The sequence below is a fragment of the Lycium barbarum genome, chromosome 10, assembly GCF_019175385.1.
Source record: "Lycium barbarum isolate Lr01 chromosome 10, ASM1917538v2, whole genome shotgun sequence".
Lineage (NCBI taxonomy): Eukaryota > Viridiplantae > Streptophyta > Magnoliopsida > Solanales > Solanaceae > Lycium > Lycium barbarum.
The window spans coordinates 12,196,462-12,216,070 of record NC_083346.1 but is presented as its reverse complement, the minus strand read 5'-3'; the positions used below and the strand labels follow the sequence as shown (position 1 = coordinate 12,216,070).

At 34.2% G+C, this 19,609-nt stretch overlaps 1 protein-coding gene across 1 annotated transcript; it reads right to left on the bottom strand.

Annotated features, from left to right (window-relative positions):
* Positions 1-15,518: 15,518 nt before the first annotated feature.
* On the bottom strand, positions 15,519-19,382 carry LOC132614700 (ferredoxin, root R-B2-like). Its single transcript, XM_060329230.1, has 2 exons — positions 19,164-19,382; positions 15,519-16,271 (listed from the first exon to the last, which is right to left on the bottom strand). Exon 2 carries the CDS (start codon positions 16,262-16,264, stop codon positions 15,812-15,814), a length of 453 nt encoding a protein of 150 aa, XP_060185213.1. The 5' UTR covers positions 16,265-16,271; positions 19,164-19,382; the 3' UTR covers positions 15,519-15,811.
* Positions 19,383-19,609: the final 227 nt, after the last annotated feature.

Genomic DNA, 19,609 nt, shown 5'->3' with positions numbered 1-19,609 from the left:
CTGTAGAATTTAGTGTTAGTTTGAAATGAATCGATTTAGTGCCTATGGTTAATATTGGATATTCGTTGGCATATTGTAGACCTTGGAGAGCCCGAGGCGTAGATTTGGATTAGCTTTAGATTGGCTCGCTTGGAGTGCGTACGAGGTATGTAAAGCAACCTTCTTTTCTTGGCATGCCTTAGTTTCGCATAGGCTAGATTAGAGCCTTAAGGAAATTCCAAATCCGAAATCCGAGCATGATATGATCTATATATATTCCTTGGCACTCTTATGTATGATTTGATTAAAAATGAACCATTATGTTTTTGAAAGAAGTGATTTCCAAACTTTGTACAAAAAGGTTTCACTTTAATGAATTTCGTAATTTTTGAATGTCATATCTTTCGCATAAAGGCTCGGATTGTTCCAACATTTTCATAAGAGTTTGCATGATGTATAATGAGTATGTTTTCCATAAGCGGGCTTGATTCGGGTCGATACCCGTCCGTGGGTCCCGCGACCTTCCTTTATGTAATTCGGAAAATGTTTGAAGGAATTTGGTATGACCATTATTCCGATTTCAAATATGATCATTTTACTTATGTTTGAAGTTATGATAATGATTTTATGCATATGACTACTCACGACTCTATTCGTGCATTCTGTTATTCCTTTCGCCGAGTCCCGGGCCGGTTCTGTTATCGTGCGCATTTTGATATACTCCGGAGTTATGCTGTGTTTATAGTTCACCGAGCTACTCGCAAAAGAGGGTCGGGTTCCACCGATATTTGGTGTTATGCTGTGTATGGCGTTATGTTGTGATGTGATATGTGACGGGGATACGGAGATTTGAGACTTTCTGGTGTTATGCTGTGTTATGGCGCCATCGACGGGTGGGCGACCATATCCTTCTGTACCCGATGCATGACTTACATGTTTTTGAAAGTAAACAAATTTTGATATGTGGATTTGCACTTATGTTTGATACTTCCATTTCGTTTATATCTCAGATTTGCTTTCTGAACATTCTGCTTTGCATACTCAGTACATATTTCGTACTGACCCCCTTTCTTCGGGGGCTGCGTTTCATGCCCGCAGGTACAGACGCACAGTTTGGTGATCCACCGATTTAGGACACCCCCTTTTTGCTGTTGGAGTGCTCTTCTCCTTTAAGAGCATATCTTTTGATATATATTTTTGTTCGCTATGTATGTATATATATTCGTTCAGGGGTACGGCGGGGCCCTGTCCCGCGATATGATTCGTTTGGTCTGTTAGAGGTATGTAGACGTATTTGTGGGTGTGTGTGCCTACTTCTGTACAGTTGTGTTTATATGATTCTACTCGTTATGGCAGCCTCGTCGGCGTGCATTTTGTATATGTGTCTTGGGCCGTTGTGTCATTTGACAGCCTTGCCGGCTTTTTGATATATATATATATATATATATATATGTTCGCACATGGTTGCGTTGAAATGTATCTGATACAGTTTGATATGGTTTGAGACGGCATATAGTATTTATGGCCGCGTATGCTATTTGGATGTGATCAGATATGGATAGGTATGTCAGGGTGCCCAAGTAGGGCACTAGTCACGGCCTACGGGGTTGGGTTGTGACAATATCCACATTTGGCTGCATCAAATAAAGGTTTTAAGCCCTTTTTGCTACCTTGAGAAGTAGTAGGGCGTGGAGCAATGGGTGTAGCACTTTCTTCCAAAGTAGAATAATAACTAAAAAAATTCTAAACTCGGAATCAATCGCGACCTCGGCGTCATGTAAAGATTGTTCAACTTCCTCGTCAATTTCTAAATAGGTATAAATTTGACCAACTAATGCTCTAGCATAAGACATTTTAAAACAAGGATTTAAAAGAGAACCCAATATAAATAAAGTTGGTATGGGAAAAAAATACTTTCTAAATTTTATTGTTATTTTAAAAATAGCTGCTTGATAACCGAATTTATCTTATATTCATATAAAACTCTAGCTATTTCCGCTAAGTAGGCTAAAATTTCGGTTACCTTGGGATAAAATTGTATAGAAAAAGCAAGAGTTGCATTATAATTTTTTTGTAAAAGTTCAATACATTCCATAACACCTACCCAATCGGTAATATTTAACTAATCATCACTATCCATATTAAAATGGTTGTGAACTTGTTGTATGGGAATCCTATAATCATATGCTTGTTGTAACATAATGTAAATGTAGTTCCACCTAGTCTCAACTTCTACTTGAATTTTCCTAGGTCTAAGGCCATTTTGCACACAAGAATTCTTAAAATCTCTCATTTTTTGCTTATTAGCATTTCAAAAGAGAAAAGCAACCGCATTTCTAACTTTTTGAATAGAATCTTCAAAATAGTCAAGACCATCTCTAACAATCAAGTTTAAAATGTGACAACTACATCTCACATGAAAAATATTTTTTAACGGAGGGTTTAATTCCCTTTTTAAAAGACCAACCGCCTTTGTATTATTAGAAGCATTATCTAAAGCAATACAAAGTGTTTTTCTATAAATGTTAAAAAAATTCATAATAGTTGACATTGAATCCGTTAAAAAATTTTAATCATGACGGCCTTTCCCTTCATCATATAAAAAAACTATAATTCTTTTTTGCATCACCCAATTATCATCAATCCAATGACATGTATTAGCAAAAAAATCTAACCAAATCGGCGGTAAGAGAAACACTACAATTTAAAGAATTAAATATATGGCGCAAATAAAATCTATATTTTTTATATAAATCTATAATATCCGCTCTACAAGTACTTCTAGGAATAACCTCAAATAACGAATTATAACAACATTGAATATAAGTAACAAACCGTAAACCCGAAGGAAAGGAAAATGGTAGAGCATCAAAAGCAACAATTTTAGCTATTTCTATACGATCTTTTTTCTTGTCATAGCTAAAATTTCTACCGGTTCGTGGGTCTATTGTTTGACCCCCCCACATTTGAACCCGTTTTCTCTCCCTAAACATCCCTTTGTTTACCTTTCATATGATTCGTCAGTGAAGTCGTTCCACCATCCTTACTAGTTAGTTGCCTAAAAACAAATTCTTGTTTACATAAATTACATGTAGTTGTTTGTCTTTCGTTATCCTTAGTCATAAATTTCTAAATTCTAGAGGTTGGCCTACGAGTTCTTGGCGGTTTGTATGTGATTGTGCAGGACCTGTATCTCCCATTGGATTTTCGGGGCCTTGTGTTTCATCATCATCATCATCATCAATTTCATTAAAAGTGTCGGTATAGTGTTGTTGGATTGCCTCATGATCTAAAAGTGGATTATTTCCACTAATATCAATACATAAACTAGGTGTTTCGTTCACAAATGTTTCCTCATTAAACCCACCCTAACAATACCACTACTACCGGCACCACGTCTAAATCTCTTCGACATTATTAAATAGAATTACTTCAAATCACACTCAAATAAATCACAAGAAAATAAATTGCAACAAATTAAATTGCGTAAATTAAATAGCGAAAAATAAAGATAGAGTTGGAACGAAGGTACCAAATTGCCAGACTAATTTCCACCAAAGTGAAGGCGGCTAGAATTGCAAATCCACCAAGATTTGGAGCTACTTCGGATTGTTGCAAAATCACCAACTCGACCAATAATTTTTTTTGTAATTGCAAAATTAATAATTGAAACTAGAATAAAAATTTATAATATTTAATTGAGAGAAATTTAAAGTGGGTAATTGTTGCAAAGTAGCTATAATTGAGAGAAATTGAGAGAAAGAGAAGAGTGAATTGGTGTGGATTAAAATTAGAAATGGAGAGGGGCTTATATAGGGGTGGGGATGGTTTAAAGTGTAAAAAAAAAAGTTTAAGGGGGTTGGGGGCCAAAAGGGGCGTTTGGAATCGTTGCCCAACCGTCCAGTCAACGCAGGCAACGGCTATATTTTTTTTAAAAAATTGACCGGTTAATCGGTCCCAAAAATTAAAAACCGGACCGATATTAAAACATCGGTAAACTGGTTCTAGTTTAACCGGCCCGATTATCGGTTTGAACCGGTCCAACCTTAACAGGCTTAATCATTGCGAAGAAGTGGAGACGTCTGGGAATTATTAATCATTCAATAGAAATTTAGCTAATAAATTATCTATTAAAGCAAATACTTATAATTATATGTAGGCCATGTGGGACAAATCTTACCATGACTCCTCTTTTCCTTTTTTTTACTTAGGTTTCTTTGTTTCATTCTAGCCAAACCTAAGTAATCTAAAGTTATTAATTTCCATAAACTGTTGAACAAAAGTTAATTAGCACATCATTCTCCTTTATCTAATCTTGGTCCCTTTGTGTTGGAGTTGCATCTTTTTTCGATCAGCTAATGTGGGGCACGACTTAAAATGATTCAATTTTTTGTTCTTCTTGGTTTTCCTTTTTGCTGATTTAAATGACAAGTGTTTAATTCGTAATCAATGTTTGTATTTCAAGAGTTTCACGACAGTAAGTGATGTGATGCATCGGAAAATAATCCATATTCGTAATCTCACAAGTCTTACAATAATAGGTGATATATGCATAGGAATACCATCCATGATGGCTGACATTTTCTCCTAATTAACTAGCTAGGCTATGATTGACTGAAGTAGGAACTCACAAGTAACAAGACTAGCTATCCTCCTGACCAGTTAGGCAATACACCAGACTAAAGCCTGTCAACCGGTTTTGGTTAACCGATTCAAATCGGTAATCGGACCAATAAAATCAGAATCGGACTGGAACCGGTTCCTCGGAAAATAATCCATATTCGTAATCTCACAAGTCTTACAATAATAGGTGATATATGCATCGGAATACCATCCATGATGGCTGCCATTTTCTCCTAATTAACTAGCTAGGCTATGATTGACTGAAGTAGGAACTGACAGTCACAAGTAACAAGACTAGCTATCCTCCTGACCAGTTAGGCAAATACACCAGACTAAAGCCTATCAACCGATTTTGGTTAACCGGTTCAAATCGGTAATCGGACCGGAACCGGTGGAACCGATTCCGGTCAACCGTTTAATATATATCGATCCGATTTTGATTTTTTTGGGACCAGAACCGGTTAAACCGGACAGTTTTTTTTTTTTTAAATGTAGCCGTTGGGACATTGGGCTGGACCGTTGGCCAACGGTCCATTTGCAAAAATGGTCGTTGCCAAAAGGTTCCAAATTCCCTTTTTGCCCCCCCCCCCTAACCCCCCCAAACTTTTTTTTAACATTTTAACCCATCCCCCATCCCTATATAAACCCCTCTCCATTTCCATTTTAATCCACACCGATTCACTCTTCTCTTTCTCTCAATCTCTCAATTATAGCTACTTTGCAACAATTAGCCACTTCAAAATTTCTCTCAATTAAATATTATAAAGTCTTATTTTAGTTTCAATTATTAATTTTGCAATTATAATATTGTTGGTGGAATTGGTGATTTTGCAACAATCCGAAATAGCTTTGGTGAATTTACAATTCTAGCCGCTTTCACTTTGTTGAAAATTAGTCCGGTAATTTGGTACCTTCGTTCCAACTCTATCTTTATTTTTTGCTATTTAATTTACGCAATTTAACTCTAGCAATTTAATTTGTTGCAATTTATTTTGTTGTGATTTATTTGAGTGTGATTTAAATTAATTCTATTTAATAATGGCGAAGAGATTTAGACGTGATGCCGGTAGTAGTGGTATTGTTAGGGTGGGCTTGATGAGGAACCATTTGTGAACGAAACACCTAATTTAGGTATTAATGTTGGTGGAAATAATCCACTTTTAGATCATGAGGCAATGCAACAACATTAGACCGACACTTTTAATGAAATTGATGATGATGATGAAACACAAGCCCCCGAAAATTCCATAGGAGATACAGGTCCTGCACAATCACATACACAAGACAAACCGCCTAGAACTCGTAAGCCAACCGCTAAAATTTGGTAATTTATGACTAAGAATAAGGAAAACCAAACAACTAAATGTACTATATGGGGACAAGTAATTGCTTTTAGGCAATAAACTAATAAGGATGGTGGAATGAATACACTAAATAATCATATGACAGTTTAACATATGGATGTTTGGGGAGAGCAAACGGGTTCAAATGTGGGGGGTATTCAAATGACGATAGACCCACGAACCGGTAAAAATTTTAAGTATGACAAGAAAAAAGAGCGAGTAGAAATAGCTAAAATGGTAGCTTATGATTGTTTACCATTTTCCTTTCCTTCGGGTTTGGGGTTTGTTACTTATATTTAACGTTGTTATAATCCGTTATTTGAAGGTATTCTTAGAAGTACTTGTAGAGGGGATGTTATATATTTGTATAAAAAATATAGATTTTATTTGCGTCTTTAAATTGTAATATTTCTCTTACCGCTGATTTGGGTCTTAGTCTTAACAAGTTAGATTTTTTTGCTATTACATGTCATTGGGTTGATGATAACTGGGTTATGCACAAAGGAATTATAGCTTTTTTTATGATGAAGGGAAAGGTCGTCACGATGAATTTTATTAGCGGATTCAATGTCTACTATTATGAGATTTTTTAACATTGACAGAAAAACACTTTGTATTGCTTTAGATAATGCTTCTAATAATACAAAGGCGGTTGGTCTTTTGAAAAGGGAATTAAACTCTCCACTAAAAAATATTTTCCATGTGAGATGTAGTTGTCACATTTTAAACTTAATTGTTAAAGATGGTCTTGAATGTTTTGAAGATTCTATTCAAAAAGTTAGAAATTCGGTTGCATTTCTTTTTTGTAATGCTAACATGGCAAAACTGAGAGATTTTAAGAATTCTTGTGTGGAAAATGGCCTTAGACCTAGGAAAATTCAAGTAGAAGTTGAGACTAGGTGGAACTACATTTACATTATGCTACAACAAGCATATAAGTATAGAGTTCCCATATAACAAGTTCACAACCATTATAATATTAATAATGATGATTGGTTAAATATTACGGATTGGGAAGATGTTAAGGAATGTGTTGGACTCTTACAAATTTTTTATAATGCAACTCTTGCTTTTTCTAAACAATTCTATCCCACGGTAACCAGAATTTTAGCCTACTTAGCGGAAATAGCTAGAGTTTTACAAGAGTATAAATATAAATCTGGTTATCAAGTTGCTATTTTTAATATGACAATAAAATTTAAGAAGTATTTTTTTCGCATCCCAACTTTATTTATATTAGGTTCTCTTTTAAATCCTTGTTTAAAAACGTCTTATACTAGAGCATTGGTTAATCAAATTTATACATTTTTAGAAATTGAAGAGGGAGTTGAATCATCTTTAGCTGAAGCCGAGCTCGCTATTGATGCCGAGTTTAGAAAAGTTTTTAGTCATTATTCTAATTTGGAAGAAAATGCTACACTCGTTGCTCCACGCCCTACTACTTCTCAAAGTAGCAAAAAGGGCTTGTCAGGTTTGTCGCATTTAAAAGTTTTACATTCACATCCAACTCCTTCTTCTAATGCAAACTTTGATGAATATCACCTTTATTTGATGCAGCAAAATGTGGATATCGACCAACTAGATGATTTGGACATCTTAGCATGGTGGAAGGAATACAAGGCGAGTCATTCGATACTTTCAAGAATGGCTCGAGATATCCTTACGGTTCAAATATCAACCGTGGCTTCGGAGAGTGCATTTAGCCATGGAAGATAACAAATTAGAGATCATAGACACTCATTATCTGGGTTTATCTTGCAAGTACCAGTGTGCATTCGCGATTGGATTAGATCGGAGCGACGCAACCAAAACTCAGAAGCGGTGGATGGCGAAGAGGAAGAAATTGAAGATTTGATAGCAAGTGGAGCGGACCAAATGGAAGACTTTGAAGATATCTCCATGACCGAATATGATATGGCGAAAATTAACCAAATGATTGACAATTGGTGATTTTATTATTCTACTATTTCTTTGCAACTCACGTATTATTTGCAAGTTAAAAAAAACTACAACTTGCGAATAAATGTTATCCATGAATGAATAAAATATATGGCTCATTGAGCTTTCTTCTATTTACTTGTGTTCAAATTTTTACTTATATTAAGTTAGGAATATACCTAAAATATACTAAGAATATACTTATAATATACATCTACTTAAATTAAAAACTAGAAAGTTATATACTTGAAAAATAACTAAAATATACTAAGAATATACTTATAATATAAATATACTTTATTTATAAAATAGGAATTTATAAACTTAGAAAAAACTTAAGCTATAAATAACTTAAATTATAATACATACATATAATATATATATATATAAAGTTATATAACCTAAGTATATTGATATATATAAATATATTCTTAGTTTATTTTAGGTATATGTAGTATAACTTAATATATATATACGATATGTTGTTAGTCAGTAAATATATAAACTTTATTTATAAACTTATATAACATATATAAAAAAAAGAGGTTTTGAACAGTTTCAAACCGGACCGGTCCGGTTTCCAGTTTAAAACCGATAAACCGAAACCGGTAGCCGGTTCTGATTTTTAGACCGGAAACCGGCCGGTTTTCTAACTGGTTACCGGTCCGGTTTGAACCGGTTGACGGGCTTACACCAGAGTAGGAACTCACGGCATATACTGACCGTCCTCCCGACCAGTTAGGCCAAATTAACACAAACATTTTATAAATTTGTTCTATTTCAAAGTCGGGCCATTTTACCCGCATTTAATTATCTCTTATCTCAAATAGCTTCAAGGATCATTTCATCTCTTTGATTAAAAAAAAAAAATTAGACTCACCATAAAGCCGTAAAATTTAGCCGAATTCAATTCTCTTCGACAAAAAATCAAGTAGCTCATTTTCATTTCTTTAAATGAAAATCAAGAGAAAAGGATTACAATAAAGTCATTGAGAGCATGCCCAGAATTTTATAATCTACACTCTTTTACAGATAGTAACATTTAAAAGTATGCACAGTGCGTCATACAATTAATGATCCATAAGTACTACTTCTTCTGTCCAAAAAAGATTGTCCTACTTTCCTAATTAGTTTATCCCAAAAAGATTGACACATTTCTATATTTAAAAATAATTTAACTTTATGAGATGATTTACAGTCACACAAATATCTAAGGTTTGTTTTGAACACACATTTCAAAAGTCTTCATTTATTTCTTTAACTCCGTGTCAAGTCAAACTAGGGCAATCTTTTTTTAGACGGAGGGATGAGTATATAAGAATCATAAACACTTAAGCATCTAACGGAAAAAAAAAACACTTGAGCAAAGTTCAAGACTTAGCTAATCAATTTGGCAATTTCAACATTTATTTTAAATCATGAAGCAAATTACCATGCAAGCTTGTCTCACAGGTGCATGAAATCACATTCAATATACGGTATTTCAAAAGCATGAAGTAGCATGAAAGCTCAACAAGATAACTTAAAGCTCGGAATAAAATAGCATCTAATAATCATTCATTAGCTTCACATTTAATTAATAGGTTCACATAAATTGTAAGGAAGAGAGTACATATTTTCATATAAACTTTTATCACTTAATTATGATAATTGAGCACGTATTTTTCCCTCCATTTTCGACTTAAGCTATATATAATACATGTGGTCTCATTTTTCATGAGAATATCGAGTGTGAAATATTTAATATGTTGTACTAAGCATGCATCTTATCTTGCTATTTTCCGCCAGACCTTTGAATCTTGGAACGTTTTATGTTCACATTTCGGGAAAAGGAAAGTTACTGGCTTACTGCTTTGCTGAATATGGGAAAAGTAGTTGTTCCAACATTTATATGCAGTTCATACATAATGTTTGATTTGTTTAAATTTAGTTATAAATGTCCTTATACTTATCTTCAGGATAGGGGCTACGTAGGTTGAAAGGTTGTCAAGTATATTGAACCCCTTTTGTTGAAAGGTTGTCAAGTATATTGAACACTTTTGCCGGAAATTATATTGTACATGTTCAGTGTTGCTTTATATAAATATATACTTTATTAAAATTTCTGAACGAAATTTCTGACTTCACACTAATAGGAAAGTTCAGAATTGGATTGCTGCGTAACAAGAACCAAAACCAAAACGGGATATTTGTTTCATTCTTAATTTCTGATGCTAACCAGCTATCGTTAATTAAATAAATTTTGAAAAATTAGCAGCCGCCCTCCGATTTACGTAATTTTATACATGCCAACAAATATGTCACTTTCCACGAAATATTTTATTCATGGGATTAATCAAATTTCGGAGAAATTAAATAATTTAATTCCAGGTGCTGCCAAAATGCAGTTTGATCTTGCAACGTGATTCGTCTGTCTTTCACAAAACAACATGTTCAATTATTGTCACTATATATCATGTGGGAAAACACACACATGCCCTCTTCTTATCTTTAACATATTCCCATTTTTCTTTTCCTCTTCTCTCACTATATTCATCAAACTCATATTGAAATTTGAAAAACTATGTCTCTACAATCTCCTCTAGATGAAAATCATGTCCGTGCAGATACTGTTGCTAATACTGATCAAACCCTAGACAACGATGAAGAACATGTCATCAAGAAATCTCCAGAGACCTTCCTCGATTTGCCACCAGAATCTTTTTGGATCCCAAAAGACTCCGAACAAGATTGGTTCGATGAAAATGCAACCATGCAACGTAAGACCTCAATGAAACTCGGTTTTTTTGGCAAGTCAAATGACAATTCGAGATCATTTTGTCATCGTTCTTTCGCCTCAACGTTGAATCATCATAAAAATCCCAAATCTTCTTCTCTTTTTGCTCTTCCCAAGTCTCATAAAACTAGCTCGAGTGATGCAAATCCCCGGCATAACAAGGTACCGAGACGTTTATTCAGAAGCCGGTCTGAACCGGGTAGAAAGGGAGCAACAAATGTGAGTGAACCGGGTTCACCTAGGGTTTCTTGCATTGGGAGGGTTAGATCAAAGTCAAGGAAAGACAGAGGTGTAAGAACCGGGTTTTGGAAAAAGTTAAGAGCTATTTTAAAGATCCGGCCTAGAGTAAAAACTGCGGCCAATGTAAATGTTGAACCGGCCGGTTCAGTTGGTGTGAAGCGGTTGGAGACTAGTGACCGGTCAAAGTCATAGAGCAGCAACGATGTTGATTGGGTCATTTGCACTTTTATCCCTCTTTTGTGCTGGTCTTTAATTTTGGTCCTTCAAATGGGCTGATGTTTAATTTTTTCCTTCCAAATCAATCTTCTGCCTAGAAACACATAAATTACGCATCATAATATTCATAAGTTACGTTAGTATTCTTAAAGAATTTATGCCCGCAAGGACAAAATTAAAAACCAATTTCCATTTGAAGGGCAAAATTTAAAGACCATTCCATTTGAAGACCAAACCGTGCAATTACTTCATACACGTAACGTTGATAGGGCCACTTTTGCTGTCTCGTTAGGCCGCGATTTGAGGCCTGTGGGGCCCACTGCAAGTACTATATAAATAGTTATAGGGTCCACCATTTTGATATTTTCTCATTCTTTCAATTTTGTGAAATACATATTTAATTTTCAGTTGTTGAGCATGTTGAATTAGTACTCATTATTTTGAGAAAGAGGATAATCCACTTGTTTATGCAAATTATTTTTGTACATGACTTTTCTACTTTCTGCCTTTTTAATATTAAAAACCGCACTTATTATATAAGAATAGGTGGTTCATGAAAAGTTGCCAATATATCCCTAGATAGTTGATCGTGTCTGTCATATCAAATCATTTTTCGATAGCGGAACATCGTCAGTTGAACGGGTATATTCTAGATGAAAAATAACAGTGAGACCTTCTATGAGCCGATAGGTATACAAAAGACAATGTTAGGGGGGCTATTTTGGATGTTTTCCCTTTCATTCTTTAAATTTTGTGAATTATATAATCAAATTCAAGTTATTTTCAATTTTAGATTTAGTATTATATTCAGAGAGGATAATCCACTTGTTTATACAGATTATTTAATACCTGACTTTTCCACTTTCTGTCCTCTTAATATTAAAACAACATTATATGTGTATAGATTGTTCGTGCAAAAATAGCCAATGTTGAATATGAGACACGATGATGACTTTAGGTTTGACTGTAATTAAATTTTGTTCCTAAAACTAAACGTGGAAATAATCAATGGCTGGTGAGATAGGATTTTGGGCTAAAGAATACGTAATTTAAGGTTGGAAGTGCTCAAAGCTTCTAGAAAATACAAATCATCCTACAAGAATAAAAGAAGTGCTTCCACTCATTAATCATTCTTAGATATTAAAAAGTAAATCCACATTTATTATTTATTAACTAGAGTAACTTCATCATGGTTTAAAATAGATCTTCTGAACTTCATTTATTTTTAAGATCCAAACCTCATTACCTCATTCACTAACGACCCAAAAGAATTGCAAAGATTTAGATGTCTCCCATTAGAAAATTATTATTTAATGAACTCCAGTATTTACTCCAACATTTTTCATGAACTCTAATATTACGCCTGGTATTTTTTGTATTTTTTTTTAACTCCAGCACAATGTACTGGAATTTACTTGTAAAGTTTTTACCTGTTTTAACTAAGGCAAGAAAAGGGCTAGCCCACACCATTTTTACATGAAGTCCAAATAGTGATTCGACATTTGTTCTTGAGTGTTTGGTGTGAACTTTAGATTGAAACATTATGAGAAACAAGCTACAACTATTATTAAAACCAGTACATCCCAATTTCAACTCCAATTTGAATGCACATTGACTAGGCCACCCTTTGATTAGAGAATTTTCCAGTTTCTTGACAGCCAAAAGGGGTTAGAACCGACTTGAATGCACATTCACTAAGCCACCCTTTGATTAGAGAATTTTCCAGTTTCTTGACAGCCAAAAGGGGTTAGAACTGACCTTTTCTCATGTCATAACAAATTTATGAAGCTCAAACCTTAAATATCATTGACCAATCCCATGTCACCTTAAAAGCAAGGACAAAATTTTTAATATCATCATCAGAAAATCAAGTTCAAAATCTTGACTTTTTCTTCTTTTTCTTCCACCTTGCTTTTTATTATAGAGAAAATGTTAAGCCATATAGAGCCCAAATTTCTTCTATGGTCTCAACTCATAATGAAGCAACGACCACATCTCCAGCCTAGAAGTTCATTTCACATTATAACTTCTGTTCTTTTTTCACCAATGAAAATATTGAGTTGGAATATTCACCCCCCACACCCCCTCAAAAAAAAAAAGTTCCAATCATTTGTGTAACAACAAATTTTGCGTGAAGAAAATAAGTACGATTAGAAAATATTATAATAAAGTGTAGTATTTTATTTTAAATATTATGAATATTATTGTCTCTATAATTTCTCATATTATTCTTTTTCAAAATAACTTAAAGGGCCTCTGATGTTGATTTTGAATTTAAATTGTTGATCGATGATCTTGAATTCAACTAGCGTAAAAGATGACTTAAAACTGCACTCTTTGAATCTTGATTTGTTCTTTGTTCTTGAGCTCGAACTTGGATGTTTGATTTTGAACTCAAACTTTGATTTTTTGAGTGCTTGAGTATTTGTAGCTTGTAGCAAAATTAGTGGCTTTTAATCCACGAACTCGCTCTTACTTCTTGTTATGAATTCGGGTTCCTTTTCGGGGTTATGACTTATGTGAACCTCTATTTACAGTTGTCGAAGTGAAGAGTTATGACGAGGACAAACTATTTTCCTTTGATTTGATTGGTTGAATTGAATCATCAACAAATCAAATTGAAATTGTGACAAAATCACATTAATTAAATTGAAATATGTCACTTCCGCACATGATCTCTTGACCTTTGATTTGACTAGGCGTGTCACGCCATCTAATATATGGCGTAATGGCAGGTAATGTCACTTGCCACATAGCACAGATTTGGGTCTCGAGATAAGATGATATCCATCCGGGCAATTTGCACGATTGTCCTTATTCGGGGGTGATCTTTAATTTTTGTCCCTCAAATTGCTGGTCTTTAATTATTTTTTTCCCCTCAAATTGTTGGTCTTTATTTTTTGTCCTTCGCTTAATACCCCGAGGTTTTGGGTTCGAACCCTAGCTTAGTCAAAAAAAAAATCGCAAGGCAAAGTTTCGTAGCAAAAGTTAGACCTTAAGGTAGAAATTTGCCTTAATTTGCACAACGTTAGGCCTTAAGGCAGAGGTTTGCCTTAAGGCCTAACTTTTGCTCAAATAGGCCTAATTTTAGGCAAATGTTAGGCTTGAAGGCAGAGATTTTGCGAAAGTCTTGCCCTGCAAAATTCTTTTTTTTTTTTTACTAAGCAAGGGTTCGAACCTAGAACCTTAAGATATTTTTGACCACTTTTTTAAGCGAAGTGTAAAAATTAAAGGCTAGTAATTTGAGGGACAAAAATTAAAGACCAGCGCCTTTGAAGGGAAATCCGTGCAAAAAAATGTATCCCCAATGAACCTTTAGGCTAATAAAACATTTTTTTGCACGAATTGCCCTTCTTTTGGGGGTGGTCTTTAAATTTTGCCCCTCATATTTGTGGTCTTTAAATTTTGCCCTTCGCTTGGATACATGAGGTTCTGTGTTCGAACCCCCGCTCAGACATATAATAAAAAAATAATTTCGCAAGGCAGGGCTGGGGGAAGTATATGCCGGATCCGGCATAAAGTCCTTAAGGAAAAACTAAAGTTATGCTGGAGGAGGCATAACTTTTCCTCAATGCATAGTTTAGTTATGCCTTATGGGGCAAAACTTTTCCTTAAGGAACTATGTCTTATGGGGCAGACTTTTAATTAAGACATAACTAAAAGTATGCCCCAAAAGGCAGAACTTTTTCTTAAGGTATAGATTTTGCCTTATAAGGCAAACTTTTAGTTATGCCTTAAGGAAAAATTCCGCCTTACGTGGCATACTATAAAAGTTTGCCCATTAAAAGTATGCCCCCACCGGCATAAACTTGTGAAGGAATTACCAAAGTTATGTCGGACCCGACATACTTATGCTAAGTCTGCCCATAAGGCATAAGTATGCCGGGTCCGGCATAACTTTGGTAATTCCTTCACAAGTTTATGTCGGTGGGGGCATACTTTTAATGGGCAAACTTTTATGCCGGAGCCGGCATAAACTTGTGAAGTTCCAAGTCTGCCCATAAGGCATAAGTATGCCGGGTCCGGCATAACTTTGGTAATTCCTTCACAAGTGTATGCCGATGGGGGCATAGCGAAATTTAAACTCTGCCTTGCGATTTTTTTAAAAAATTTTGACTGTGTGAGAATTCGAACCTCAAACGCAGGGGGCTTAGCCGAAGGGCAAAATTTAAAGATTTCAAATATGAGGGGCAAAATTTAAAGACCACCCAAAAGAAGGGCAATTCGCAAAATGGGTTCATTACTTGAAGCCCAATCGAATAGACAAGCCCAATGAAATTAAACTTTTTATTAAATCAGTATTTACTAGATTTAAATAATTAATACAGTACTTATAATTAGGCACAATATATTATGCATATTGTCCAAAATTAGTTTATGAATTTAATTCAATAAAGTTTAAGTGCCTACAGGATAAATTTTGAATTTAAATAACACATTTTCAAGAATCTTAATTCAACAGTGATCAAAATGGAGGATCAATCAAGAAAGCAATACAAGTGGAAGTACCAGATATCAACTTACAAACATGGGTTATGCCACAAACCAGACACAAACATCACTATCTGCATGACTGAATGCAGAATAACCCTGTTACTTAATGGCTTTCTTATTTCCCTATTCTCCTTCTCTGGAAAAAAGCTCTCTAATACTCTTCAGTTGCCTTAAAAAACAGACTGAGCACATTAAACAATATTCAATGAACTTCTTCTTCCTTGTGTGTGTAAATAACACAATCAGATCTCGGGTACGAAATACAGGTCAGCAAATAACCTTTCTCCATTTGATCATCGTCAAGGAATGCACCTTCGGATTGGTCTACTGAACCCAAAACCAACTGTCCTGCACAAGTAGAGCAAGAGCCAGCCCTGCACGAGTAAGGCAGCTCCATTCCCGCTTCCTCAGCTGCATCGAGGATGTATTGATCATCGGACACTTCAAATTCGTTCTCATTACCATCAGGGCCTATCAGCTTCACCTTGTATGCTGCCATTGCACTGACTTTGAACGAGGATGAGGACTTTAAGCCAAATGCTTTGGAAATACTCTTTACATAACCTAATGAGCATCGAGGTTTAGTAAAGGTGGAGGATCTTATTGATGGTGTAACCTTGAGCAAGGAAGACGAAGGAACGCTTATACTCGACATATTATACCTGGAGGCACACATAACAGATCAATTAAGCTGACTCGCGCTAAGAACCTTGAACAGATGAAAGATCTTTCAAGCAAATAAGAAGCAGCATGTTTAATATAGAAGCAAAAAAAGTGTAAACTGAACTCCTCCTAATGGAAAATGTCCGATTAACAAAAGGCAAACCATGAAGCTGACAGTTAATTTCCAGCATTACACTACTGATTATGCGTATATTAGTAGTCATCATCGCAGAATTTTCAATGTCATTAGCATCCAAGCTATTTCACGGATACAGTACCCAACTAACAACTGATTTCTACATCGCCTCAAATGGTTAGCTGTTTAAAAAATCCTGTTAGAGACCTGTCAAATGCGCTATCAGGTCCTTTAGAAACAATTGCACACTCAACATAACAAGATAGTGTATCAGTATCATATAGTTAAAGTGCATAGAGAGAAACTAGTCTATTGTCTTTAGTTTATTGAAAGCAAGAAATTATTCCTATGATGAGTCTTATTCTAATTCTAGGATTCACAAATTTCAAATCAGGAGTTTATTCTTCAGAATGGAAAATTCATCCCATCAAGTTGTTCATTGGAAAGATATAAATGAATCCACCTTATGTGTTCTTTAGAAGTACTTAGATCAATATGTACAACTAGATTAGCTCCACTCTCATCCATACTCACAGAGTCAAGATAACACACGCATATATGAAATTCCATTTTGCCATATTGTTTTGGACTCTTGATTTTATCAAAACCTACAAATTTATTATAACATGACCAGACAGTGATACATTTGTTTCAGACTATGTTACTTGAGCTCTCCAAAAATGTTGCACATCTGTGTCGGATCCTCCAAAAATGCAATACTTTAGGAGGATCCGACACGCCGTCGACATTTTTGAAGAGTTCAAGCAACATAAGTTCCAAACTCACCATATAACTCATGCTGCTACTTAGAAGTTAGAACTACTCGTGCAAAGGTGCCCTCTGGCTCTTAACTTATCAGTTCACACTTCACAGAAGCCAAAAGTTTTGTTAAATTTCTCTAATGACCACAAATGCCAAAATTCACTACAAGCATTTCTGTGTTTCACTATGACAATTAACCAGCAAAGAACAAGAGGACAACAAAGAAAAACAAGGCGACACAAGGAAGAACAATCACAAAAGATACATGTCCAAAGGAACAAACTTTGCTAGTAGGAATCTAATCAATTTCAATGGAATAACTATTCTACTTCCAATCATCAACAACAACTAAGCTTTAGTCCCAAACAAGTTGGTCCGCTATATGAATCCTTACTCTTCCATTTGAGCTCAACTCATGCCATCATCAGTTCATCACACCAAATAAAATAAATTTTCCAATTTCAAAATGAGTTTAATTTCTTCTCACCGATAATGTAAAGTTTTCACACACAATCAAGCTAAGGCTGCCTGCAATAATAGGCACTTGTGTATAATAGAAAGTGCACTAAATAACATGTTGTAATAAGTAAAAAGTACACTGCTAGGATAAACATTCTTTAATTATCAGTGTATATAAGTTAAATTCAGAAATTAACTTCTGTGCATTGATAGTAAAAAAAAATTACACAGCCAGGTTAAATTACCTAAAATAGCAAGCAACTGTGTACAATAAGCCCACTTTGACAATCTGGAAAATAAACTAGATAACCTATTATCATAGGTATATTTTTTTTACTGATAGTGTAACATTCTTTAAACTGACACGGGACTTAAAGATCAATCTATTACCGGTCATCAAACAACTTGGAGAAAATGATCAAAATGGTCCTTAATGTATGAGGGTTGGATTGTTTTGGTCCTTAATATATTCACTTGATTGAAATAGTCCTTGATGTTTCGAGAAAATGATCAAAATGGTCCTTAATGTATGAACGTTGGATTGTTTTGGTCCTTGATATATTCACTTGATTGAAATAGTCCTTGATGTATGCAAAATGTGGATGGTTTTGGTCCTAAATCCTAAATATAATGCCGTAACATTATTCAAATGTTTGACACAAAAAATCCATCAAATGTAAGTGAAAAAAAAATAACATGCAATGTGAAAGCAAATAACTTAAAATTGAAAATATAACCTAAATTCAAAATCCAAAAGAAAAAATTCAACATAATACTCATATGTCAAATTCTAACATTACATAAGTAAGTTTCAACGTAACTTAAGTAAATAATTCAAAAGAAAGAAAAAATATAAACTTATAACCCATTCACAATGAAATTTTACTTTAATAACGTCACCCGTTATATGTCAAGTTTGTTAATAACTCATTCTTTTCAATATTAAGAGGTATAGTTTTAAATATTAGAATAATAACACGGTTATGCTAAATGAATAAAATAAAAAAATACGAGCAATTACATGGAATCACAAGAAGTAAAAGTTGGGAATGAAAAGAAAGAAAATGAAAAATAAATAATATAAAAAGAATAATACATTCTAAAAATAAAAATAATAAAAAAGTAAAAATAAAAAAAATAAAATTTTTTCACTTACGTTTGATGGATTTTTTGTGTCAAACATTTGAATAATGTTACGGCATTATATTTAAGATTTAGGACCAAAACAATCCAACCCTCATACAAGTGAATATATCAAGGACCAAAACAATCCAACCCTCATAAATTAAGGACCATTTTGATCATTTTCTCGAAACATCAAGGACTATTTCAATCAAGTGAATATATCAAGGACCAAAACAATCCAACCCTCATACATTAAGGACCATTTTGATCATTTTCTCAACAACTTGCTATAACTTGATTCATTCAACAATGTAATCATTTCTCTTGATAAATAAATAACTCTACATCCAGTAATCAAGAAAACATATGATGATTTCACAAACAGTAACAATTAAAGAAGGTAACTTACTGAAGTAGAAGATCTGAGCTTGCAAAAAGATGACAGAACTTAATAACAGACCAAAGAAATAGCTATATGCTGTGTCCCAGATATTTATCATGGTAGTGCTTTTATATAGAAAATTCTGAAAGCTTTACCGACTGTTGAAGAGAGCAAAGAAGCAGAGGGGAAAAGGAAATAAGGGTACGTGCCCTTCACTATACTTCCTTGTCCTTTCGACCCTCTTTAAGGACATATTTATGTTGTGTATTAATGTAATCAGTGACGAATCAAGATTCTTTACCAAAAAAAGAAATTGAAGTTATATCAACCTTAAGTGCAAAGAATTTTTAAATTATTAGATCATATATTTATATATTCGGTAATCTATCTTATTTTTTAACGTCATATCAGATTTTAAGAAGGTTTCTTGAAATATACTTTGAATAACATAGATGTTGAATAATCTTTTTTAA